Source organism: Eumetopias jubatus, unplaced genomic scaffold (genome assembly GCF_037043125.1).
Source record: "Eumetopias jubatus isolate StellerSeaLion01/CBP00866 unplaced genomic scaffold, mEumJub1_p1.0 scaffold_1, whole genome shotgun sequence".
Lineage (NCBI taxonomy): Eukaryota > Metazoa > Chordata > Mammalia > Carnivora > Otariidae > Eumetopias > Eumetopias jubatus.
This window is the reverse complement of record NW_028274807.1, coordinates 197,910,578-197,936,879: the sequence shown is the minus strand read 5'-3', so window position 1 is coordinate 197,936,879 and position 26,302 is coordinate 197,910,578. Positions and strand designations below refer to the sequence as shown.

The 26,302-nt window shown below is 53.1% G+C and overlaps 1 protein-coding gene across 5 annotated transcripts in view; it reads left to right on the top strand.

Annotated features, from left to right (window-relative positions):
• Nucleotides 1-26,302, top strand: part of RAD54L2 (RAD54 like 2) — a 144,224-nt gene that overhangs the window by 103,571 nt on the left and 14,351 nt on the right. For 2 of the 5 annotated variants that reach the window (XM_028124506.2, XM_028124505.2), the window contains 2 exons: nt 847-939; nt 2,368-3,941. In XM_028124506.2, coding sequence (XP_027980307.1) covers nt 847-939; nt 2,368-3,365 — 1,091 coding nt within the window. In that variant the 3' untranslated portion in view covers nt 3,366-3,941. Of the gene's footprint in view, nt 1-846; nt 940-2,367; nt 3,942-10,640; nt 10,734-11,112; nt 11,474-11,654; nt 11,735-11,899; nt 11,910-13,637; nt 13,655-14,032; nt 14,325-23,368; nt 23,591-26,302 lie in introns of those variants that run through there. The other 3 variants (XM_028124503.2, XM_028124391.2, XM_028124392.2) reach the window with 3 other exon arrangements.

Genomic DNA, 26,302 nt, shown 5'->3' with positions numbered 1-26,302 from the left:
TGGATTAGCAAACTATGGCCCATTGTCCAAATCCTGCCTGCTTCCTGTTTCTGTACCTGTGAGCTAAGCATGGGTTATACATTTTCAATAGGTTGGGGGGAAAAAAAAATTTTTTGTGGAACCTGAAAATTATATGAAATTCACATTTCAATGTCCATAAATAAAGATCTTTAGAGCTCAGCCAACCCCAGCTGTTTTCATGCTACAGTAGCAGAGTTGAGTGGTTGCAACACTTTGGCCCATAAAGGCAAAAATTTGCTCACTGGCCCTTTAAGAAAATGTTTGCTGACCTCTGACTTAGAGGCAGCCATGACCTTCCAGGAGATTGATCCAAAGACAGAGAAGGTAGGTTAGTGTCCTGTGGGAATAGAATGCTGGTCTTGAATTATTCTTACCAAGGGAGAAAAGGGTGTTGAGGCAATGAGGCTCTTTCCTCCCAGATCAAGAGGAGGACCCTTGCCAGAGTGCTTTGCCCAGAACCAAGGCAGCCAACTTACTCTCTCTCCCAGCATCCCGTTTATTTCCTCCATTGCATTAACCTTTCCCGGTATTTTCTGGCATCATTGTCTGTCTCCTCCCCATGAGACAGGGCCCTTTTCTGTCTTGTGTTCTTCAGTGTTTAGGACAATGCCTCATATGTGGTAATTGTGCCATGTTTGTGGAATGAATGAATAATACTGGGTCCACAGCTCAGCCACTACCCTTGTCATTTCAGGGGTCTTGAGAGAGGGTGTGAGACCTAATTTTATAGCTGTTTCCCAGCCCATGGTGCCTAAGCCTGGAGTTTCCCAGAGTTGGCTGATTGCATGTTGGCTTCTAGCAGTCTTCCTCCTGTTTTCTTCTTAGGGACGTACATCCGCACCAGTGACGGGCGGATCTTTGCTGTCCGGGCAACTGGCAAACCGAAGGTCCCGGAAGATGGTCGGATGGCTGCCTCAGGTATAGTGGCTTTTACTTTCTGTTGACCTACACGGCACATTTTTGTTTGTTTTGGTTTGGTTTGTAATTAATTTATTTTTTGAATAATGTGTACATGGTTCATAATTCAAAAGGTATAAGAGGGGTAAAGTGAAAAGTAAGTTCTTCCCCCTCCCCCAAGCACGCAGTCATCTATTGCTCCTTTCTGGTGGTGCTGCTCTCATTTACTTTTTTTAGAGACACGTTATACATATACCGGTATGTGTGTGTTCACCTGTGTGTGTGGGTGAGTCTCTGTGTTAAATATCTATACATAAGTTTTCTTCGTTCTTTTTTTTAAGATTTCTTTATTTACTTGAGAGAGAGAGAGAGAGTAGGTCAAAGAGTGTGTGTGTGGTACATTAACAGTGTTAAGAGGTCTGGCCAGGTTCCCCTCTACAGGAGTGGCTCTCATCTATCCTCCTGCCATGGAGTATGAGCACTACACTGCTCTTGTTCCCAATTTTTATTATGGCAATTTCCATACCTACAGACAAGTTGAAAGAATAGCACCCATGTACCCCGCATCTAGTCATCCAGTGACTGTTACTGTTCTCGTAAACTTTCTTCTGTCTCTCCCTTCCTCTTACTGGAACTCTCTGGAAGTTGAAGATGTCATGTCACTTCACCTTTAAATACTTCAGCACACGTCTCCTAAGAATAAGGCCATTCTCCTCCTAGCCACAACACCATTATCACACTAAAACAAAAGTTTACAACTCCGTAATATTACCTACTATCCAGGCCGTATCCCCACTTGTCCCAGTCATCTTTCACAGCCGTGGATTTGGTTTTGTTTTTAAAGCAGGACGGACCACTTTTTAAACTTCATTTTTTTGGGCGCCTGGGTGGCTCAGTCGTTAGGCGTCTGCCTTTGGCTCAGGTCATGATCCCAGGGTCCTGGGATCGAGTCCCACGTCGGGCTCCCTGCTCAGCGGGGGGTCTGCTTCTCCCTCTCCCTCTGCCACTCCCCCTGATTGTGCTCTTTCTCTCTCTCTCTCTCTCTCTCAAATAAATAATTTTTAAAAAATCTTTTAAAAAAAATAACCTTCATTTTCCTTTTCTCTCCCATCCTGGTCACTGGCTGTCTCTGCCCCTTCTCAGAAGGGAATCCAGCTAGTTATAAGAATGATCTCTTAGCATTTCATATTCATTATCTCCTAGGATTCACCTTGGTCAAGTTTCACAGTTTAGGGAACTGGGGTGCAGAGAAGTTACATGTCTTGTTTCCTAGATCAAAGGATTTCTTTTTCTGTGACTGGGAAAAGTTGACCGGAGGATGTTGTTTGGACATCAGACTCTTTGAATTTGGGGGACCACGGGACAAGATTATTTTTATGGAATTTTTCCTATACCCTCCTTCTTTCCGTGGCCATTCTGGTTCTCAGTTACCTACATTTTATTCTTCAGGTTCCCAGGGGCCTTCTCTCGAGTCCACAAGCAACGGCAGACACAGTGCCTCATCACCCAAAGCTCCTGACCCTGAGGGGCTGGCCAGGCCCGTCTCTCCAGACAGCCCGGAGATCATCAGTGAGCTCCAGCAGTATGCAGATGTGGCTGCCGCCAGGGAATCCCAACAGAGCTCCCCAAGCTCCAATGCCCCCCTGCCTGGCCCCCCAGCCCAACTTGTGGACAGCAGTGCTGTTCCTGGGACAGCTCTCGGGACTGAACCTCGACATGGGGGTCATTGCCTCAATAGTTCCCTCTTGGTGACCGGCCAGCCCTGTGGTGGTGACAGGAACCCAGTGTTGGACTTACGGGGCCATAAGCGAAAGTTGGCCACACCACCTGCTGCCCAGGAGTCAGCCCGCCGGCGGTCCAGGAAGGGCCACCTGCCCGCCCCCGTGCAGCCGTATGAACACGGGTATCCAGTTTCTGGCGGGTTTGCCATGCCACCCGTCTCCTTAAATCATAACCTCACCGCTCCCTTCACCTCCCAGGCTGGGGAGAACTCCTTGTTTATGGGCAGTACCCCCTCCTACTACCAGCTGTCCAATTTGCTGGCAGATGCCCGCCTGGTGTTTCCAGTGACTACTGACCCTCTGGTGCCAGCAGGCCCCGTCAGTTCCTCTTCCACGGCTACCTCAGTCACTGCCAGCAACCCCACCTTCATGCTCACCCCCTCTGTTCCAGGGATACTACCCAACTACTCACTCCCATTCTCACAGCCACTCCTGTCCGAGCCGAGGATGTTCGCGCCTTTTCCTTCCCCTGTCTTACCCAGCAGCCTGTCTCGGGGCATGTCTGTCTACCCAGGCTACATGTCCCCACATGCAGGCTACCCAGCTGGCGGCCTCCTCCGGTCCCAGGTGCCTCCATTTGACTCTCATGAGGTTGCTGAGGTGGGGTTCAGCTCCAATGACGATGAGGATAAGGATGACGATGTGATAGAGGTCACTGGGAAATAGCCGGGGAGCCCCTCTCCACCTCACTTGGGGCCCCTGGCAGGTTGCCCACCAAGCTGAAAGGCAGCAACCTGGGCTTTCTGAGAGTAGGGCACTTGGCAGGAGGGAAGAGGAAGAGGACAAAGAAAGGTGGTCGACCACAATGGCGGGGCTCTGTTGCTGTTGAACGAAAGAGGCAAAAAAAAAAAAAAGAAAGAAAAAAAAAGCCAACAGAACAGAGCAGCAATAGCGGGAAATCAGGGACCCAAAACAGGAACGGAGGGGCAGGGCAGCTTGCCTCTCTTCCTGCCTGCCTTGCTTACGCTGTGTGCTTGCTTGCTTGCCATCTGGGTGTAGAGGCTCACATCCCATTTCTGTCTTTGGGAACATTCTCTCCCAAGAGAGCTGCCTTACTGGGTGACTTCGCTTGGCCTAGAGAGGGGAGGGGCGGGAAGAAGGGTAAGTGAAGGAGGGTGGGCAGGGAGAACAGATTGAGATTTCATGTGAAGTGGAGTCCTTCTAGGGGCAGGAAAGAAGCAGACCAGGGTGTGTTGTGTTTGTGTGTGTGTGTGTGTGTGTGTGTGTGTATGTGTGTGTGTAACAGAGCAGGGGTGGAGGTGGGAGGGGAGGGTGGGAAAGACCAAGGGGGGAAACTAAAAAATGAATTTATTGTTTTTAAAATGGAAATCAGTGTGTGGTGGTTCATGGCAACTATTAGTATGAACATCGGGATGAGCCCAGGAGAAGAGCCATGGAACCCTTAAGTTTCCTTCTAGTTGGGTGAAGAGAAGGCCCAGCTAATCCAAGTCTCTGGTCTTCATAGCTGCATTTATTTTGGAATGTGGGGGAATTATGAGAGAAAATGGGCATTACCAATCTCTGTGTCTTTCCCCAGTGGTTGTCTCTGAGCAGATCTCCCTTCCCAGGGTGTGAGATTGTGTGTGTGCAGAGGCTGGGATGGGGATACTGCGGTGTGTGAGCAAGAGGTCAGGGAATTGTGACCGGAATAGACCTTCACAAGGATGGAACTGAGCCCCCACCTGCCTGTCCTTGTGGCCTTGCCTTTCCTTTGCTTCCCTGCTAGAAAGCTCCATGTTAATTTATTTTTTATGGGCAATTATTTATTATTTGGATTTTTCCATGTGTCTTGTTTTTTGGGGGGTAGATTTGGGGAGGGTAGGAGATAGGAAGGGAAATGTTAAGATCTCCCAGACCCCATAGGGGTAAATGAATCCCAGGTAGATGGTGAATTGACCAAGGAAAGAGAGTTAGGCTCGACCAAAGTTCACACTAAATGACTATGTTTTCGGGAAATGGCCTCTCAGGAAGATCAGAGAATCTTGTGACTGGATAGTTAGTGGGAGTGAGACCCATTCCACAGAGATTGAAACTTGGGATCATGGAGTTTGCTATTAGGAAGTCAGTGACCCCAGATCTGGAGCTGTGTCCTCCTGGAATGACCTTAGAGTCAGGCCCTCTGTGCTGAATAGTGAAGCTGTGCATACATAGGTGACTGCTGGGTTGAGAGAATAGACTATTGATTTCCTTTTGGGAAGTGTTTTGGCCTCCCCAGCCTATCAGATGATCATTATGGGCCTGGTGTCTGTTATCTTGTCGTCTTTGAAGGAACACAGAGCAGCCCTTCCTCTGTAGGAGTCTTAAGTCTGGCTTTTGTCTGAAAAAAATGCATCAGTCATTCTGGGTCTCCTCTTTCTTGTTGCCAGTGGTGGGGGGCAGGGCATCTAGTCTTTAAGCATAAACACTGGCTGTCTTCCTTTGACTCGTTTTCCCCCTGCCACCGAGACTTTGCTAGGCAGTTCTTTATGGTGAACAAACCTGTCTGGCTTTAGAGTTTTGCCACCTATTCATGGGTCCCTCCTCACTGAGCAGCTACTGCACCTCCTCTTACCAACCTGGGAGGCAGCTTAGCCAGGTCACCCTTCATAGTAGCTGCTTCTGCAACCCTTCTGACCAGCCTGTTTCCATTGTTGGAGGGCAGGAGATGACAAGGAGATGGCTGATGGGGCTGCATGCATGCGTGTGGGGGGTGTGTGTGTGTGTGTGTGTGTGTGTGTGTGTGTGTGGTGTGCGCGTGCGTTTGTGTGCTGCCTGGTTGCACCAAAAGTGGAACTTAAGGAGCTTTCACTCTCTTTTTTCATAGGTACCCTGTCAGACACTTAACTCTCCTACTCATAGAAGCCTTAGATCTACAATTTAGCTATGCAAATTATTTTAATAATTTTAAAATAGCAGTTCCAACCAGTGCTTTCTCTTCCAGATGCATCCCAAGAATGGATGCTGAAGGGACTCAGTTGGAGTGGGGCTCTCAGGTTTGAGACTGGTGCAGTAGGAGTGAGCTAGCCTGGATCTCTGATTTGCAGAGCACACTCACAACCTGGGCTACAATTGATAGCCTCTAAGGCCCCGGGATACTGGGATCCCAGAGACGTGTGTGTGTGTGTGTGTGTGTGTGTGTGTGTGTGTGTGTGTATGTGTGTGTGTATGTGTGTGTGGTGTTAGGGAAGGAGGAGTATGTCTGTGTTCACCTCTTAAGAAGTCACAGCAGCAGGCTCTGAGAATCTGGAAACTATCAGCAAGGAATTGAAACCAGTCACTGGAAGGATGGGCCTTTGAAGGTACCAGGAAGTGAATGGGTATTCTGAGAGGTAGCACATACCTTTACCCACTGATTCCAGGGGCTTGGGTCTTGCTTCAGGTCAGAAGAGGCAGTAGTTGTGGGAGGCTGACCTGGCTAGGGAAGGCTTTCTTTGATATGTGCAGCTTATATTGTATAGGGGGTATGGGGTGGGATCATGGGAAATTGGAATGCTACCAGTTTCATGCTTTGGGTTTTTTAATCTAAAAAACACTTTTCTGACTTTTCTGCTGTCTCTTTGTGTATGCTGGTAGGCAAGTGTGCGTGCACACCAAACATGAGCATGTGTGTGAGGGAAGCAGGAAATGTCTCCGAGCCTAAGAACCATGTTTTACAGCCTCTTTGATCAGAAACACTTGGTGGTGGCTTCCACCCACCATCCAGGCCTGAGTAAGGGAAGGGTGGTGATATGGGGTGGGAGGGGTAGGGGTAGGCAGTAGATCAGGCCCCTCAGCATTTTCCCTCACCATTGTCTTCCATAGAATGTTTTCAAGGGCCTCTCAAGCCCCATCCATCTGGTTTAGCCTAAATCCTCAGGCTAGGGAATATAGTACTACGTAATGATTCAGGATTACCATTTGTAATGATACTCAATTTCCTTTTCTTAACATTGTTGTGGATAAAAATTGAACCAGAGACAAAGTATCCATTTCAGTAAGAAAGTAAGTGAACCTTGTTGGATCAGATCTTTGGATATCTGCCAAGTCCTCACCCCCTTCAAGTTGTGCTTCTTGAGCATCTTTTTCTAGTCCTTGGAACTCTCTTCCCTAGGAATTAGTGTGTGGTATCTCTCTGTATATTTGTGATTCACAACTAAATATGAAAATCCCCTCTCCAGGGCATGAAGCAAATAGCTGGGGTAAAGTTTTGCTCCAGGCAAGTGGGCTATACACTTGGAAGCATTTCCTATGGGATAGGTTGAAACACTCAACCAAACTTCAGTCTGGGTAGAGACACTGTCACTCCCAAAGCTGTCAGCAGAGCAAGGCCCTCTGTCTCAGTCTGTTTAAGTCTGGCATTGCTCTGAAACTGAGTCCTCATCCCATGGGGAATGACGGGGTGGGGGTGGGGGGGTTTACATTCCTTATTCCTAGTGTTCCTGGCCATGACCCCCTTCCTCCCACTTGCCAGTTTCTTGTGATTCCTCAGAAAACCAGTCTCCCTTCTGAGCCATGGCCTCCTGTGGAGAAGAGCTCTTTCCCTCAACGGACCCCCAGGAGACTTTCTGGCCCTCCTCTGACTTGTTCCCAGGAAATCTGCACCTCAAGGCCTGAGAATGCTGCGCTTTCCACTCTGTCCCCTCCTACTGACTCTTCTGCCCTATGTGTTCCAATGTGACCCCTCATGTCTCTTCTGTGCCACTAGCTTGGCCCTAGGCCTTTTATGAATACCCAAGTCTTAACGATGAACTTTCCAAGCAGGCAGTGTCCAACTTCTTCACTCTTCAGGGACCTGAGTCAGCCCCTTTCCTCTCACAGGTTGGTTGGATGTAGTAATCCAGTGCACTGGGAAGAGGTAGCCAGGTAGGCTGCAGAGTCTAGTGCAGAGGGCTGGAGGAGATTTGGGTACTCTTGTTACCACTACTGGGGTGATATTCAGAAGAGGGGACCTCATACTGTGACCTGACCCAGGACCCTCCTGGAAGAGAGCTCAGCCCAGGTGTGTGTGCGCTTGAGTGTGTGTGCGTACGTGTGTACGTGCGAGATAGAGTGTGCACTTATGCACACGGGTGTAAACTGTTATCTGGTTTTGTTACTCAGGGTGGGCTGGGGACTCACGGGAAAAATCCCCCTCAGCCTGCCCAAGACTGGTTTTTTTCCTGTACCCTCTGCAGAAGGGTCAGGGGAAGGGGGTCCAGGTGGGTTGAGGGGGTCGCAATGGATAACCACTAAGGCCACACTGCTGCCGGGAGGAGTGGGGGGATATGAAATGGCCCCAGGGACCTGGCACCTGGCTTTGGTTTTCCGTCTTCTTTCCTCAGGACGCCCCCTGAGGCCTGGGACCTGCTGCGCCTGGCTTTGAGGAGCATCTGTGGCTGGGTGCTCCAGCTGCTGGTGTGATCATGGGCTTCCCTCCTCTCTCAGCAGGGCAGGTGCTCCTGCCCCAGAGACTGGGCAACTGGCTGTTTCTATGACGTATTTATTTTTACTTGTGTTTCATGTCACTTTTTTAAAAAAGCAAACAGAACAATTGTCAGTATAACTGCCTATCGGTTTTCTTTATTTCTCTTTTTGTAAAATAAAATTTAAACTCAAGAAGGCAGTGTTGTTTGATCAAGGAATTGAACAGCTGTTTGGCTGGGTGGTGGTGAAAGGGATATAACAGTATAGTGGGCACTGGGATGGCACTTGGGGTTGGGGGAGGGAGGGAGGAATAGAGGGCAAGACTGCTGGCAGGCTTCGTTGCAGGTGGGGTTCACTAGGCTTTTTCTGCCTTTGCTCACCTGAAAAGGGCCACATTTCCTGGCTCTAGAGCAAACAGTGAAACTGACTCAGAGTGGCCTGCGGCTAGATGGTCCTCAATCACAGCAAGACCTGCTAGGGCAGCCCTAACCAGACTGGGTGGCTGGGGACTGGGTACAGCATCAGTGCCTTCAGCGGGTGGGAGATGGCTGGTGGCAGGATCTGCAGACCATCTTACACTGCATATGCCTTCTCCATTTGTCCCCTGAGTTAGTGGGTCTAACCACTGCCTCACAGAGAACTAACCAGGCTTTGGAATATGAGGAGGTAAGGGAAGGTGAGGGTTGTCTACATTTTGTCTCTCCAAGTTTGGTCCCTGTAAGGGGAGGAGCCCTAGGGAAACAGTCTGGAAGTTTACTGAGGGAGAATTAAAGAGGCTCTGTGGGGATTTCTTGGACAGAGAAAGGCAGGAGGAGACAAAGGCCAAGTGTGGGCTCATGAGAGAATATATGCTATTGGGGGAGAGGACTGGGAGTGCAGTGTGTGTAGGGCAGTTGGCTAGGTGAACAGGTCGGCTTACTCTTTCTTCAAGAGGGAAGAGGAACGCTTCCTTTGGCGGCTTGTCTTGGCTGCTACCTCCTGGTGGCTAGCAGAGGTCTTGCAGCGATCCCTGCCAAGGGTTGGGCTTGCTCTGTTGGGAGGCAACAGAGATGAAGGTGAGGAGGGGAGCTTATGGCCAGCAGCCTCAGTCACAGGCTGACTCCATTCACAACAGAGGTGGTGAAGCTCCTAAGGCACACCCTGATTTCTGATGTGGGCCTGTGGAATTCCCCAACCAGCCTGAAGGAAGTGAGCAGAGAGGATGAGATGAGGAAAGGGCAGCTCCATACAATGGTTTCCTGGGAGAAACTCATCAGATTCTGAGAAACAGGAAAAATGACCAGGCAAAAGAACTGTGGGCAGAAGCTGTCTTGTCTCTGAACCATGAACTGGCTCTTATCCCATAGGAAGTGCTTCCAAGTGTATAGGCCACTTGCCTGGAGCACCTAAAGGGTTTGATCATGTATTTGATGTTCATAAGCAAAATAGAACTGCCATGACCCTGCCAACCTAGCCCTGAATGCCTGTGAGGGGCCAGCTGGCTCTTTCTGCCAGAGAAAGCTCTCTCCCAGACAGCTGAGGACAGGCTTGGCCCTGTGGATGAGGGTCATCCTTTCCTGCCTGTGGAAGGAACTGTGTGAAGTAGTAGGAAAGGAAGCCAGGAATACGACGAGGGCCTCTGTGTGCCCAGTCTGCCCTTTGCTAGTGCAGTAGTGGAATCCACGCTAAGATGATTCCCCTCCCAAATACCGGTCCTCCCTGTCAGGAGCACCAAGGTAGCAGGGCAAAGTTTCATCTCTGGGGCTCTAGGAGAGACTACTTTGTAGGTCCGCAGAAATAGCGGAAGATTCAACCTATGTTCAAGGAGCTTACACTTGATCCGGGAGTTACCTAGAATACCTTAAGCTAGAAGGGCAGACCAGCCTCACCCAAGCACATCCTGGGCTCTGAGAGAGAGGAGCCTGGAGGGGGCGGTTCCTGGTTAGCTCCGAGGGGGCGGGGCCTTGGTTCACTCGATATCCCCAGCCCCTAGAACTATCCATCCTAGCCCCTAGAACTATTCAACTATCCTGGGTGGTTGAATGACCACTCCTGTGCTCTGGTTGGGGTGGGGTGGGGTGGAGTGTTGGAGACATGACTGACATTTGCGCTGTTCCAGAGTTTGGATCCATTCGCTTCTTCCCTGCGTCCAAGTTTGGCGTCGGTTTCCTCAGTTGTAAGAAGGGGGCAAGTGGCCCTGCCCTGCTGGGTTCACAGGTCTGTCGGCAAGCTTCAGGAAGAGAAAGTGGCAGGACGAAGGGTGGTACAAATAAATGCCAGAGGCTGATACTGTTGTGCTGAACTTCCCAAGCCTCTTCAAACGCTCCGCTCTGGTGAGGGCTTCCTTGGACCCCAGCCTGGCTCTCTACTGTGGGCCACCAGGCTGACTTCCGTCCGCCCCCCACGTCTGGGGCCGGGTAAGTTTGTGGGAGGCAGGAAGGTGCTCAGTGGGCTCCGCCCCTGACGGCAGGGGTGTGGGGGGGGTGGGGAGGGAAATGGGCGCCGCTCGTCGCTATGGAGACCGGGCGGGGTAGGCCTCCGCCCTCCGGGTCCCGCGCGCACGCGCCCACGGCCACGGCCACGTCCCGCCGCGAGAGGGGGCGGAGCGAACGTGCGCGGCAGGCGCGCGTAGGCTCCGCGACCTAGCCTGTAGCCGCCTGCGCGGATCGGCGTCCGCGCCGGGCGGCCGCTGAGGTGAGGGCCGGACCGGAGGAGAGGGGTCCCGCTGGGGCGGCCCTACGCGCGCTGAGGGCCTGAAACCTCCGTCCGCCTGGGAGCGACCTCAGGGGCCCCCGCGTCCCCTCCGTGACCCCCGCGGCCCAGGCGGCACGCCCGCAGCTGGCCCCGACCGGGTCCAAAGGCCCGAACGCGACCTTGGACCAGTCTACCACGCTCGGTCGCCCGTGCTTCGGCCTCCGGTGCAGGGCACGCCCCGAGGCAGTGAAGCCCGAGCCGGGGGTGGGGGTGGGGAACTGAAGCAAGAACCGCACTTTAACTCCGCCCCGGCCCCTGGAGGCCGCGCCTCGCAGCGGTGGCTACAAACTTTAGCGTCTCTTAAGTTTCGGAGGTGTGTGAGGCCCAGTGAGGTTGTGGCTGAAAAGAAAGGGGCTGAGTAAATAGGCGAGGTGCGGGTAAGCAGGGCTGGACGCCCAGAGTGGGAGGCGGAGCACCTTCTTCCCGCGCAGGCCCCTCGGAAGCCGGGTCTTTCCGCTCCCCGCTGGCACCGAAGTTTAAGGGCCTGGCCCGCTGCCGCGGCGCAAGTGAGCAGCTCCAGGAAGCCCACGCGGGACAGCCCGCCCAGACCCTCGCCGGCAGCGGGCCAGAGGGGGACAGCCTGCCACATGTCAGCGGCAGGGGCTGTTTCAGAGCGAGGTGCGGTGACTGGAACCCTCCAGGAAGAGGGCTCTCCAAAAACGGGCATGAGCCTGGCCCCGGTAAGAGTTCACACTACGAGGCCGAGTTTGGCTTCTGATTTCCGGAAGGGGTGTGAGGACGAGGTAGAGGTGCAACCTTGTGAAGACAGAGTTAATGTAGAGGCCCTAGTGGGCTTTCCCTGAAAAGGGGACAGTCAAGGCAGGGTGCCCCGCTCAGTGGTGATTTTCTCTCTGCCCCCAGCACTGGAGCACTTGGAGCACTTGGTCCCTGCGGCGCTGGATGCCATGAGTTCCTAAAAGTGAGCCTGTCTTTTCAGGTGAGCTTCCGCAGCCCTTATCCTGCCTTTTCTCTTGCGTATGGGGAAATTCACTTTGCCCTGCCTCCCTTTTGTGCAGACCCAAGCTCTGGGGTGCATTTTCCCTCTATTCTGGGTAGTTTAGGAGGTGAGAGGAAGAGGGAGGTGGGAACTAAGTTGCTTTGAGGAGGATGGGGAGTGTGCAGCTGAGAGGGTAGGTCAAAGTGAGGGATGGTCACTCTCAAGGCAACGTGGAGACCTAGCTGCTGAGTGAGAGCTTCCAGCTGAGAGCCTTGGGTTCAGAGATGTCCAAGCATGGATTAGAAAAAAAACTTGAGCTTTTCTGGAAACCCTGTCACCAGGAAGGAGAACGTGGAAATGGGGCCTGGAGTCAGACTGCTTGAGTTCCCATTGCCTGCATTTTGGTCTAGGGTTCTATTTAGTACCTGTGTGACCTTGAGTAAGTCTCTTAACCTCCTGATTTACACCTACCTTGTCTTGAGGATTAATAAAGTAGCTGTGTTTCAACATTTAGATAGTGCCTGGCGTATAGTAAGTACTTGGTAAAAGAGGTATCATCATTATCACCAAAGAAAACAGGAATGAAACTAGAGGCAAGATGAGTAGGACAGCGAATGCATCCCAAAAAAAGCACACCTATGGGGCAGGAACACATATGGGTAAGAAGACCAGTGTGATGCATCTCAATTTTATGATATCAGAGATGTAGGAGTTTAGTTTGCCTCTTTGTGAGGCAAACACTATGTGTTCATTGACTCCAAAGACAATTTTTCAGTAAAAAATTTTGACACCCAGAACCCATAGGGAACAAATTATTCCACAGAGCTAAGTTTTCCATAGGGCTGAAGTATTGACTTTCAGCTCCCAAGTCTTTTAAACTTTAAATATTAATTTTAAATACTTGGGGTGAGACTGTTCCTCCAATGGGTCACATGTTTCCCTTCCTCTTTAAACATTCTTGTCTGTGCTGTGATTTCCACCCCCCCCACCCGGGCGACTCAGGTTAAACCTTCTTATTAAAAATATATAATAAACCTTCTTATAAGAGAGTTAGGCTTCTGGCCCCATGCTTCATGGAGGGCTGAACGGTCTGCCTTGAGTGGCTCACACGCCAGCCTCTGCTGTGTGTCTGGGCCTGCTCTTGAATAGCTTCTCTTGCTTTTTTTTCTCTTCATTGAAATGAGTGTCTTTATTGCTTGTACCATACAGAAAGGAGGAATGAGGAAAGGCCAGTGGGGAGGAGGGACAATTGTCAGATAAACGACATAAACACAAAAAGGAAAAAAAAGACTCCTTCATCCCACCCCATGATGCTTTTCTGCGAACTACCTAGTAGAGGAGGTGGGGTGGCAGGATCAAAACCACAAAGAATAATTCTGAACACCTGGAGATGCTGGTGGAGGGGAGGAACAGGGCAGCAAGTAGACCCAGCTGTGACCCCCCCCCGCCCCCCCCCAGGCCAGCACCCCTTCCCCATGGGATGAACTGCTTGGGCCAGGGAATAATTGTTCTCCCTGGTGTGTTTCCATTTCTAGCAAACTTTTCTTCCTCCTCCTAGTTTCTAACCTATGAGCTGGAAAAGTGGGATGTAGCTTGTTGGCACCAGTGGTTCAAGTCTGGGAAGCACAGTGCTGGACTTTGTTCTGGCTGCTCAGGCTGATTTGGTCTGATCTTCCCTTGGTTCTGGATGGGTGAGCTTGCTGGATACCAAGATTCCGAGGGCCAGGTGTACTTAGAGAAGGAGAATTTCCTGTGAGAGTCTCTTTCTGTGGCACATTTTCCCCGTGGGGTTTTTTTTCCTTATGGTTTCCCTATTTGTTAGTAAGTGATCGGACCCTGGCGCTTGCCCATCCTCCCCCTGACAGTGGTCCATGAGGCTTGGGGAGGCCAGGCAGGCAGTGTGGCAGTGTGTGGAAAGGAAGAGGTAATGTAGGGAAAAGGCAGCCTGGCTGACGTCTTGCGCATCTTGGGGGAGGTTGGTCAGGGCTGGAAGTATGTCCCTGGCTGACTCACTCCTGTGCGCCTCTATGACTCAGTTTCCCCAGGTGTGACCAAGGGCTGCCAGCCAACAGGCAGAGCTGTTCTGGGAGCCTCAACAATTGTGATTAAGAAATAAAGAGGCTTGTGGCTTCAGTCATCCTTTGTAGCTCTCTTCTAGGTCACTCTGTGTGTAAACACCATGGCCCCTCCCCTTCCTGGGTCAGAGCACCCAAGGCAGGACTGAGGTTGGGCCAGAAGTGGCTGGTGGGCAGGTGGGCACATTGGTCAGAGCAGCCTTCTCTCCCTCCTGTCTCTTTTGCAGCTGCCTGGGGGCACAGTGTCGGGGGCACAGAGCCATGTCTGACCTGCTCCTCCTAGGCCTGATTGGGGGCCTGACCCTGCTGCTGCTGCTGACACTGCTGGCCTTTGCCGGGTACTCAGGGCTACTGGCTGGGGTGGCAGTGAGTGCCGGCTCACCCCCCATCCGCAATGTCACTGTGGCCTACAAGTTCCACATGGGGCCCTACAGCGAGACTGGGCGGCTTTTCACCGAGAGCTGCAGTGTCTCCCCCAAGCTCCGCTCCATCGCCGTCTACTACGACAATCCCCACATGGTAAGGAGCCTCCTGTGCCCTGGCTGGGGTTCTGCCCATGGATGGACATGGGGCAGAGGTGTTGTAGTTTCTGAGAAAGGGGTGGGAAAATCTGTAAGCTGGTCCTACATACCACCTCCTCTCTGAGCTTGAAGCTCCTTCCAGATTTAACCTGGACTCCTGCTCCAGGCATCCTTTCTCCTTGCCCCAGGTCTGGTTCTCGGCTCATGGCTCCCATGGACTTCTGACTGCAGGGGGCCACACCATTGCGTGTCCCTAGTTTTTGCCAGTAATTTGGTCCCCTGCCTCTTCTTGCTGTGCCTCCTTCTTTCATCCCCATTAGAGGCCAGTGCTCTAAGGCCGGGCTGTTCAGATTCCACCCTCTCTCTGGAGTCATATCTTATCGTTTCTATGCCTTCCCTCTTTCAGCTTTCCTGCTATGGCTACAGCTCCTCAAGGGTTGAGAGAGCAGGTCCTGGGCATGGGGCTTAGAATCCTACCTCTTCAGCCATTCTGGTGGCCCCTGCCTCAGTGATATGGCATTTCTTTGGATGTTAAGCTGCCTGGTTTGGAGGGGATGGTCGGGGGGAGATCAAGTGGAGCCAGGTGAGCTGCCCAGAATGTCTAGGATGCTGGGGTCAGAGATGAGCCCAGCATTACTGGCACCCTGTGGGCGTCTGGCTGTACTTACAGCCCGTGGTGAGTCAGGGTTCACCATTGTGGCCTCTTGCCATGCATGGGGTGGTACTGCCCACAGCTGCATGGGCTGGCAGCTCTACCAAGAGTTCTTCAGCCTTCAGCTCTGAGTCTTGGCAAACAGACCATTGGGAATCCCCAGCTCTGGATTCCTTGCCTGTAGAGCTCAAGTAGGCAAGGCCTACAGCCTACCCACTGTCTCCTACCAAGCCTCAGTGGGACACTTAATAGAAACACATGTGTGCTGACTCTCTGTGCCAGGTTCTGCTTGACACCTGCACTCCAGAGATGAACAAACCTGGCCCTGCCCTCAAAAAAGCTTCACGTGGTTGGCAAGTCAGCACTATACAAATGAGTCTCTAATAGACACTGTACTTGATGCCTATAGAGCTTTGAGCTGTGGGTTTGGGGAGGGTACCTCAAGTTTGCCTGAGAAGATCACAGAGGAGGTGGACTTTAGCTGGGACTTCTCCCATGAGTAGAACTGCTCTACCAGGAGGGGGTCTTCTGACTGAGGGAAGTACGACAGTAAAGGCTTACAGACATGGAACGATAGGGGAAGTATAGCCAGTGGATATGTGGGGGGTGAAGAAAACAGTAGAAATGTTCGGTGGGCCAGACAGTGTGAGGAACAGCAGGTTGGGAGGCAAGGGGCAGCACAGTTTGCCCCCTGTGAGTTAGGAAGCTAACTAGATGGCAGGTGGAGGAGAGGAAGAGATGAGGCAGGGAGACCATTGAGGAGATTGGGCTAGGCCTAGGTGAGAGGTGACATTGGCCCGGTTGAGGGATGAGTAGACAGGATTTGAGGTCACGTGGTTGGGAGATGGCACTAAGTGGGAGTTGAGAGCGCTGGAGCCTAAATGACCTGGGGCAGGAGCTGGGCTTTGGAAATCTCCTAGACCAGATGCTGGACCCCCACTCCTGCAGGGCTGTGTCCTGTAAACCCCTGCCCCTCCTTCCACACCTGGCCCAGTTGGAGCCCTCTGCAAGGCCTCAGTGGGAAGGAGGAGAGTCCTTGCAGTTGCCTCTTTCCTCATCAGCGTGTCCTGTTCCTAAAGCAGCACATTGCCTCTTGGGTTGGAAATGCTAATTCCAGGATAGGAAAAGGGCCAAGGCAGCAGTGTACCTTGGGGTCAGTGCTGGAGGCTGATCCAGGGAACAGTGAGATAGAAGAATCTTGGCATGGTGTGCTCTCCTCATGGCTGGCCCAGCCACTGCCTCCAGGCAGCCCACCATATAGCTGTCTTTGGGTGGGGGGGTGGCTGTTTGGTTGGGTGCAGCCTGACTTGGGAGCCAGTCTGAGAATACAGCCTCAAGGTTGGCAGTCCTGGGTTCTGATTCTGGTTCATCACTGTCATGCTGTACGATCTTGAGCATATCACATCATCTCTCTAAGCCTCTGTTTCTTCATCTGTAGAGCTATGTTAAGATACCTGCTTCATATGTTGTCTGGCAGGAATTAAATTAGGTGACATAGGTGAGGCATTCATCCTACCACCTGGCTCTCGATAGCTGTTTAACAACAACAAAAAAGGGTGGACAAGACATGCTAATTAGGTGCACTTAGGCATTAGGCTGAGCACTCATGACCCAGGCCTAGACCCTTGGCCTGGTTGTGGACATCTGGCTGTCTCAGAGGATGAATGTATAGGTTAAAGTGGTCCCTCTGATCCTGTCCCTCTCAGTCCTGGGTCACTCCAGAAGACACCTGTGTCCACATTCAGAGCTAGGTCATACCCTGACACCAGGGATAGTGCAGGGATGCTTAGTCTCCACCTACTCTGGGAGCTGGGCAGTATATTCTCTGCCTAGCAGGGATTCTCACAGAGGGTTTAGGGGACCATGGACCCCCCCAGACTTCAGGTGCTCATGGCTATCACAGACTGTCTATAAGGACCTGGGGCCTCAGGGTCACACAGCTGATGTGATAGAGGAGGAGACTGAGGATCAGATAGCAAGAGTTGAGGTATTGATCTTACGTAGTTCACTCATACTTTTTGCTTTTATTTAACAAATGTGCCACACTGCTGGGCACTGGGGCACTGTGAAGACCAAAGGGCCCAGCCCTCAGGACCTCTCAGTGTGGGTGTATCAGGGTAGCCTGGGTGAGAGACCCCATCCAGTCCTGGGGAAGGCTAAGAACCCAAGCCTTCTCCCTAGGCTGCTTCCCTAAGCAGTGTCCAGCATGGGGCCCTGCATATTTTGGTTCACAGATGAGACAGGATGTAGGCTGAGCTGTTGTGTGGCCCATCCCCACACTTTCTCCCTCCCCAGTGAGCACAGTGGGAGCCAGAACCTGCTTCTGTGTGAGAGTAGGGAGGAGTGAGGCTCTTTCAGGTCTGTGAGTGGGCAGGGAGTGGCCAGGTGTGAGGTGGCCACCTACTGTCTATCAGTGCTGCCCTCCCCCTTAAGGTGTGGGCTGACAGCTCTTTAGCCACTTCCCTTCTAGGCCTCAGCTCCTGGCCTCAGCTGGACAGGGGGAGGCTGATTTCTGAGAAGGGCCTGGGGGAGGCCTCACTTGGTCTGGCTGTGGGCGCAGGAGTGACACAGGAAAGGGCACCACCAAGGCAAGGTCATGGCGATCGCTGTGGACTCTTTCATGTCAGATGCTGTTTGAGCATGTTTATAACTCGTCAGCTCTGTGTCTTGGAGGGTCAGCATATATATGTCAGTCAACTCCAGATCCTGGAGTTCTGTATGGAAGAAGTTGCAGGGTCTGGGCAGCTGGTTCTTGTTGGGCAAGAGAAAGGATTCCGTTCTCCATCCCTGAGGGCCTTTGGAGAGGTAGGAGGAGGAATGAGGGAACATGTGACAGGAAGTGGACCGACCCTGGTAGTGGCTCATAGGTGTTCTTCTCCTCTCCAGGGCCCAGCATTCTTGGAGTGCGGCCATTTCCTCTTCTAAGTACCAAGGGAAGGGGTGAGTTCCAGAGTCAGTCACTGATTTCTGCCTGCCCCCTCCCCACAGTGTACATGCGAACACACACGCGCGCACACACACACACATGTGCGCGCGTGCGCACACTCACACAGATTCAGTTCTGGTAAAGCTGGAGAAGAGTCAAAATTGCTCTGCCCTCAGCCCTGCTTCTGAGGTGGGGTGTGGGGTCTGCGGCCTGGTGCCTTGGGGAGCCTGGGGTTTTGGAGGGGAGGGAAAGAGCCAGGAGGACCCTGAGTGGCTCACTTGATCCTGGCCAGCTCCGGCCTGCAGATAGGCCCTTCTGGGCCAGCCGCTATCAGCGTGCCCATGGATCTATCCTATGTGCCATCCTGGCCCTCCACCCCCTGCTCCACCCTCTGCTGCTACCACCTCCACTGCAGCTTGGGCCTTAAGCAACCTGTCTGCCTGCCCTGTGGGGAGCCTGGCTGCGGCAGGTGGGGCGTGGCAGCCGGTTCAGTTTACCTGGCTGAGGCCCAGGTATGGAGCAGATGGGGGAGCTGGTGGTGCTTGGGTTCTGCCTTTAGTAAACTAGACTGTGCTGAAGCTCCCTTTTTCTCCCAGTCCACTGAGAGTCAGCCTCGGACCACCAAGTCTGCAGGGGCTAAGGCTGGTACGAGCGTTGATGTAGGCCTGTCCCACACTTCCCCTTTAGTGTGTGTGGGGATGGGGCCTCCCCTGCGGTCCCTGGAGGCACTGAGACCACTTGGAGCCTGGGAGGGCATGAGGGAGTAGGAGGATTGCGCAGGGCTGACCCCTCAACAAGGGCAGTGGGAATGTGGGCCATCTGATGCTTCCAGGGGCCCAGGCCATTCCCTACCCCAATTACATGTGATGGTTTTCATCCAGATGGAGTCCAGGCTTTCGCTCTGAAGCAGGTTAACTGGCGGGGGGGGTGGGGGGGGGTGGGCAGCCCTGGAAAGCAAAGCTGCCTTTGGTAGGGAGGAGGGCTGGGCTGTGGGAGAAGAGGGCTTTGGACTCTTTCTGGTTTGAATCAAGGCTCCACTGCTTACTAGAGTGTGATTCTGAGGGAGTCACCTGGTCTTTCTGAGAATCCCTAACTCAGGGGTTTTGTTTTTCTGGGGACTAAATAATAAGGATAAGGCCCAATACCTGGCCCCCAGTAGATGCTTAGTACTCTTGGTACCCCCTCCCCTGGGCCTCATGCCACTAGGACTTTGTGCTTTTGGGAATCCTGCTTGCCTGCCTCTGGCCTAGCCTCTTGCAGGATACCTAGGCCATGAGAGGAGGCTCAGCATAGGGATGCTCCATTATGCAGGCCGTTCCTAGCCAGGGCTTATTTCTTAGGCTCCCAGGTGGCGTTGCGTCCTGTGGTGCAGCTCTGGAGCCAGGTGCCTGGGTTCGAATCCAGACTCCAACACTGCCTTGCTGTGTGGCCCTTTCTGAATAGCTTTGCTGTCTGGGCCTCAGAAACAAGTTGATAATGGTACCTATTGCACAGTGTTGTTTGGATTGAATGAGCTTATATGTGGAAGGCAGCAACTGGCGCAGATGGTGAGCACCTTGTCAGGTACCAGCTCTTGTTAGGATTATGCTTGGGGGTGAAAAGAAGAAGACCTTGAAAGACTTCTAAGTGAGAGTTCCCAGAAAGTCCCCATTGGAGGGGGCATCCTGCTTACTCCCCTCCCCTCCAGCCTGAAATACGGGTCCTGTCCTCTGGCACTGCTGTCTGTGTCACCCATATCCTGACTAGTGCCAGACCAGCTTTTGCCTTTGGATACCACCTGCTTGGGGAATTTTGTGGGGCTTGGTGTGTTGACCTGCAGCACCCCAAAGGTTAAATGAACCCACTGTTCACACTCCAGTAATGAACAGCTGCAGCTGCTCTGTTCCCCCTCAGGGGTACCAGTGCCAGTGAAGGGCACTATCCCTACATGTCCCCTTACCTTGGGCAGCTTTGGGCTGGGTATGCTGGCCAGGAGGAGTCGAGGCAGCTCGCTGGGCCTGGGATCGGCAGGCATTGCAGCTGTCTTCATCAGATGTTGCAGGTCCTAGACTGGCCATTTCTACTGAGCCCAACATCTGGGTTTGGTCTGGACCAACTGACACCATTTTTCCTTCCTGGATCCTGGAAGATACCAGTCTTGTCCAGTTTCTAGACTCAGTGAAGTCTTAGCCAGGCAGGGACTCTCTTTTCACCATGGCCTCACCAACAGGGTCAACCTGGCACTATGAGACCTCTCTGGTAGGAGCACTGGGGCGGGGCCAGCTTGTACCCAGAAGCTTTAGGTTCCAAGCAAACTGCCTTCTTCTCACATGCCAGGACTCCAGAGGCCTCACAGCTCTCGTTCTGGGCACAGGTACCTAGAGAAATGACTGATATAGGGAGGAAAGAGAGCAAGCAGATGGAACTGGGAAGCCCAGGTTGACCTCCTATGGTCAGGCCCAAATAGAGGCATTGCATTGAACTAAGGTGGTTGGAGTTTCTAGCTATGAGGACACTCCTTTGTCTTCTAGGCCCTTGACCTCAGTGGGCCATTCTCCTGGAGGTGGACATGGGCTCACCAGGGAGCCCAGGGAAGCCTTCCCCTGCTCCTGACCAGCCTTGCCCCTCCCCAGCTGGTCTTCAGGCCTATTCCATCTCCTTGCTGGTGCCTGGTTCAGCTGCTGAACTCCAGCAGCTCCTGCTGGTACAGGGCTGCTTAGAATGTAGTGGGCTTGCTGAGTAACTTCCTAGGCTGCCCTTTAGCTACTGGCCAGGGCAGAATGGGGCAGGAGGTATCCTCACTCGTGGAATTGAGGGGTTGCTCAGGCAGAAAGGTAGGGCCGGAGGCTGATACACCTCCAGGATCTCAGGAGTCCTGTCTCCTTATTAGCTTCTTTTTCCCTTCCCTGTGATGGGAGTTCCTCTTTCGAGATAGAGGAAGAAGAGGTTTGCTCATGTGCAGGGCCCATGTGTGCATGTACAGGCATTCATGTGCTGTTGCTTAGCATACCCCAAGAACTTCATGTGTGCACAGGGTCCTGGACCTTTCTGCCTAGAAGCCTGGAGTGGTGGGGAGAGATGGAAGGACCATCAGTTACTGTGCAGCACAAGGCCTGCTCCTTCGGGTCGGCATTTGGGATCAGAGAGGAAGGGCTGCTTGGCAGGGACCATCAGAAGGCTTTGAGGAGGAGGGTTTAGCTGAATCTTGAAGGATGGGCAGGAGTTTCCCAGGCAGAAGGGACTCTGGAGTAGGGTGAAGAAGGACATTCCAGGCAGAGGAATTAGCTTACGCAAAGGCAGGAAGCATGGGAGGACGTGGCATGTTTGGGGAGCTGCAAATAGTTCCGTGTGGGCGTGTGCAGGGTTGTGGTGGGAGAGGAGGTTGGCAACGTGGGCTGGGCCTGAACCTGGATCTGTCCCTCCCTCTGCCACTCAGATACTCAGTGGACACCTGCCCACCTGGGTTCTGGCCCTTGCTGGGGCCTGGGGATGCAAAAAAAGTGCTAGGCAAGTGTGTGGATAAATCCAGGCAGTATCGTATGGACCACTTAAGACAATGTTGCATGCTGGGCTTGAGAGTTTCATCCTAGAGCAGAATTGGGAGCCACTGAAAAGTTATAAGCAGGGTCATCACGGGTGTTGTGGTGCTTTTTGCGGGTCAGTGAGGATGTTGGGCTTGGGAGCTCCATAAATGCTGCTGAAGTGATCCCTGAAAAGACCCAATCCCAGGTAGGCCAAAGATGATCAGTCAGGTGGCTTTCCATCCATTTCTCCATCATAAGTTGCTGGGGTCAGGATCATGGTGACTGGCATTGCCTCAGGCACTCTCCCTCTGTCAGCAGGAGGCCCTGGCAGCGCCTCCTGTCCCGAGCCTTGGGCGTGGATGGAGCAGCTGCACCATCTACAGACGAGAGATGGTACTGCACTTGGCTCCAGTGCCTCTGCCTGGGTGGGGTGGGAGGGGTGTCAGGCCAGTGAAGTGACTGCTACCAGGTGGAGTTGATGGAGGCAAGAGTTTACAGCAAAATGTTGGGGGGTGAGGTGACAGACACTGAGCTACCCTGAAAGGCTCCCCAGGAGGGTGCTTGAGCCTGAAGCATGGGCAGGGAGGAGCTACGTGTTCAGAGGTTGGGTGAATGGGCATTGCAGGCCAAGAGCCACTTACTGGGCCGTGTCATAGCTGCTAATAACCGACAACATTTACAGCACTTGCTGAGTTCTGTACCAGGCTGAGCCCTCATATGGAGTATCTCATTCAATACGTCAATTCTGTAAGGAACTTGCGCTCCAAGAAATGAAGGGACTTATCCAGAGTTTACACCCAGTCCTGCCTTTCTCCAGAAGTTGTGGTCCTGACCGCTGCATCATAGTGCCTGCCAGTAAAGCCCTGAGCTAGGCTTAATGACATAGGATGCAAGGGGGCCCTAGCTGCAGAGAGCTGAGAGTGACCCCCAGGGACTGCACAGAAGTGAGAACCTGGAGTCGATGCATGAGTCCCAGGCAAAGTGAGACTCCAAGGACAGAGCTGGGCTGGGCTGAGAAACCCCTAGGGGATTGTTGACAGGGCTTGGAAAGAGAGGACAGAAGCAAGAACAGGTAAAAATGACTTCATGGTGCTGGGAAGGTATGCCAAGAGAAGCAACTGGAGGTAGAGGGAGTTTGAATTTAAGGGTCAGTGGGCCCCAGGTAGTGGGAGAAAGGGACCTTCAAGTTGAGGGAAATCCAGGATTGACGGCACAAGGTCTGTGATGAGTGTCTTAGATTCAGGATCAGATACCCCTGGGGGTATCAGGGGCTGGTGTAGATTCAGGTGGCAGGAGATGAGACAACTTGGGTCCCCTTGATGCCAGAAGGAGAGATGAGTGCTGGGCCTTGCAGGCCTGGGGCCAGGCCTAGGAAGTGTTAGAGACTCACATGGAGCCCCGCCCGCCTTGAGTTTATGGGATCCGGGAGGGTGAGGGCAGCTAGGGAGGGGATCAGAGTGCAGTTACATACAGGTACTGGGGGCCCAGGGAGACTTGGAGGGGAACCAGCAGTCTCCACCTGAGCCAGAAGGGACTTGGCAAGTGTGTCAGGGCTTGGGATGGGGCACGGGTTGGAGAGGAGGTCTGGAGGCTCTGGTGATTGTGGCTGGCCCAGCCTGAGGGACTGGGGAAGAGGATCTCAGTTTCATCAGCAATCCACAGTTCAGTGTGGTCCCGCTTCCCGACCAGTGCTTCCTGCACCCCGTTCACAGCACAGGGCCTGGCATATTTGTTGGAGGCATAAAGGAAGGGATGGATGAGTCCTGCAGCAGGATGCCAGAGGCTGGGGCCACGGATCAGTTCCAGAAAGAAAATACTCTTCTCCATCGTGGTATCTGGGGCTGTGGCCTGTTGGAGCTGGTGGTTCTGCCAGGCCTGAGCTGGCACAGAACCCAGGTGGCAAGAGTTCTGAGAGCCCTCTTCCTTTGCCCAACCCTGACACCCCTGCTCTTCCTCCCTAGGTACCCCCTGAGAAGTGCCGCTGTGCGGTGGGCAGCATTCTGAGTGAGGGTGAGGAGTCACCCTCCCCTGAGCTCATCCAACTCTACCAGAAATTTGGCTTCAAGGTGTTCTCCTTCCCAGCACCCAGCCATGTGGTGACAACCACCTTCCCCTACACCTCCACCCTGTCCATCTGGCTGGCTACCCGCCGTGTCCATCCTGCTCTGGATACCTACATCAAGGTGAGAGACAGGCCTAGTGTATGTGTGTGTTGGAGGATAGCCAGTCCTTTGGGTGGGAGACAGGGAGGACTGCCTAGGCTGGGAGGAAAAGCTGCCTTTGGGAGGGCAATACCCTGGGGCCTTCATGGAGCAGATGCCTATAGAGCTAGGAAGATGGGCAGAGGCTGCTGGCATCTATCCCAAATGCCCAAGACCTTGTGGGTGCCAGAGCATCTACTAGGAGCATAGGGAGCTTGTTCAGAAACCTAGCCTGGTCAGTTCAACTCTGGCTTGGACCAGAGCCATTTTTAGTTCTCCACCTCCACTCCAGGCTCATATGGATGGACAGGTCCACCCTGACCCTTTCCTGCTGGAGGCCCACAAAGCAAGAGCCCTGAGGCTTCCAGTGGCTGGCAGGCCCCAGATGTTGATGTTTTGCCCCGGGCCTGGCGCCTGCATGGGCTTATACAGCAGCCCTTTCTCCTTTAGTTCCTGACCTGGTCATTGGCAATGCTGGCAGACTGGCCTACCTGGAGGAAGGAAGAGAGCCAACCACCAGGAGATCTGATCGGGGGTCTCTGTGTCCACAGAGATTTTTTTTTAATTTTTCCCTGTTGCACATCCCTCCTCCTCCAGAACATTTTGTAAACTTGGGTTCTAGGAAATGACCCAGTTGGGCTTGAAAGCAATTGTATATTCATCCATTCAGCTTGAATTTATTGAATGTCTATGTGCCATGTACTGTGCTGGACACAGTGTGAAATGTTGGTATATGAGATACACATTTACAGCAAATGGTAGAGGCAGGTAATAAATGTCAGACAAGGGGCGCCTGGCTGGCTCAGTCAGTAGAGCATGCAACTCTTGATCTCAGGCATGTGAGTTTGAGCCCCACATTGGGTGTAGAGATAACTTAAAAATAAAATCTTTAAAAAAAATGTCAGACAAAAATGGGATATGTGCTAGAAAAGAATGGTGAGGAAGGTCAGGGGACCAACTTGGATAGAGTGGTCAGGGACAGCCTCTTGGAGGAGATAACCTCTCAGGTGGAATCCTGAAAGAGCCGTTGGAGAAGGGGGTAAGAAGAGCGGAGTGGGAGCATGGGTTTGACCTAAAGATGGTGGAAAGTCAGGTTCCTTGCCAGCCAGGAAAGGAACACGTGATCTGAGTCTCTTAGCCACACGTGTACAAGACAGGTGCTCTCATCCTGCGCAGGGTGGGACCAGACCCCAGATCCCTGGGGCCAGTGGAGGTGCTTAGGAGGCTGTCAGGATTTCTACAGGAATGGTGGTTTTTTGGACTGGGCCAGTGGCTATAGAGATGCAGAAAAGGTGGGAATTTACAGTCTATTTTGGAGGCAGAACTGATGGACTGGTGCATGGATTGGATTGGATTGGATGTTGTGGAGGGGCTGGGAGGGCAACCAGCTCTGTAGACTGTGTAGTGGGATGCTGCCTGAGAAACAAACAGGAGAAGAAAGCAGGAATTTGAATTTGGTGGATTCGAAGGAACCTGATGGCTCTCCAGAGCAGCCTGGGGGAAAGGACGAGGCCTCGGTGGTAGAAATGGGAGCTCAGACAGGTGTTGGTTAAGGAGGTGAAAAGAGCTTGGTGTCAGGGCTGGGGAATGAATAACTGGGTCACCAGCTGTGGCCTTGGTGGTCAAGGACAGGAAGGGAAGAAACAGGACAGCTATTGCTGTGGTAGGGCAGGGGCATGGGGCGAATAGAGGTGGAGTTCCTTTGTGAGCTGGACGGTGGCAGCCAGAAGGGTGCTGAGGAGGAGGTGCTTCCCCGGGGGGGGGAGTCGGGCAGAGGCTGAGGGTGAGGTGAGGCAGGAGCTGGGGTAGCTGGCTGGCGGTAAGGGCAGGAAGGCAGACATTGGTGCCTGAGGCCCGCTCAGCGTGCGTCCTGAGGGGGGCCTCAACTGTTTCACCCAAGAAAGGCTGCTGGGCAGTGTCTCCAGTCCTGTTGGTGCCATCTTCGACCTCAGGATTGGAGGGGCACCCCCGGGAAGAGACTTTCTGGGTTCCAGACCTCAGAACAGGACATGTGGCATGTGGTGTGGTGGCGAGCAGCTCAGCCACCAAAGCCTTTTCCTGGCTTCAGGGGTTTATTTTTAGACACCTTTGTCCAAATTTCCCGGCCCCTGACAGCTTCACAAGTTGCCTGGTTTTGACGTCACTTCTTTGATGAAAGCCCTTCCTCCTTCCTCCTCCTCCCGTGGGAGCCTGTCAGCTGTGCTCTGGGCTTGATTCTCCTGGGGTGGGGGCTGGAAGGGGGCTACCATTCTCTTTCCTGCCTTCAACGAGAAAGCCAGGGGTACAAGAGAGAGCAAAGGGCTTGGATGTCTGTGAGGCACGCTGCTGTGGACTCAGCCACCAGCTGGGAGAGTGAGGGAGATGCCAGGCTGCCCACAGTAGAGGCATGGCCCAGGGTGCTCTGTTGGTTTCTTTAGGCAGAGGTCATCTCTGCCCCTGTGTTTAGCCTGATCTTATGTTCTGGGGAGCATACCACGTGAAACAAGGAAGGGGCTGAGCCTGCAGTGGACAGGGGGGGTGGCCCTGTGCCTCTCTCAGCCTGGAAAACAGAGAAGAGAACATAAAGCGCTCTCCCACACCTGCCCGCTTCCCCCCTGCCCTGGGACCAGAGAAAAGAGGCTGCTAATGAGCCTGTGGGCTCTTCTGACTCTCCCAACTCTGACAGCTGGCTGCCTCTGTGTGTGTGTGTGTGTG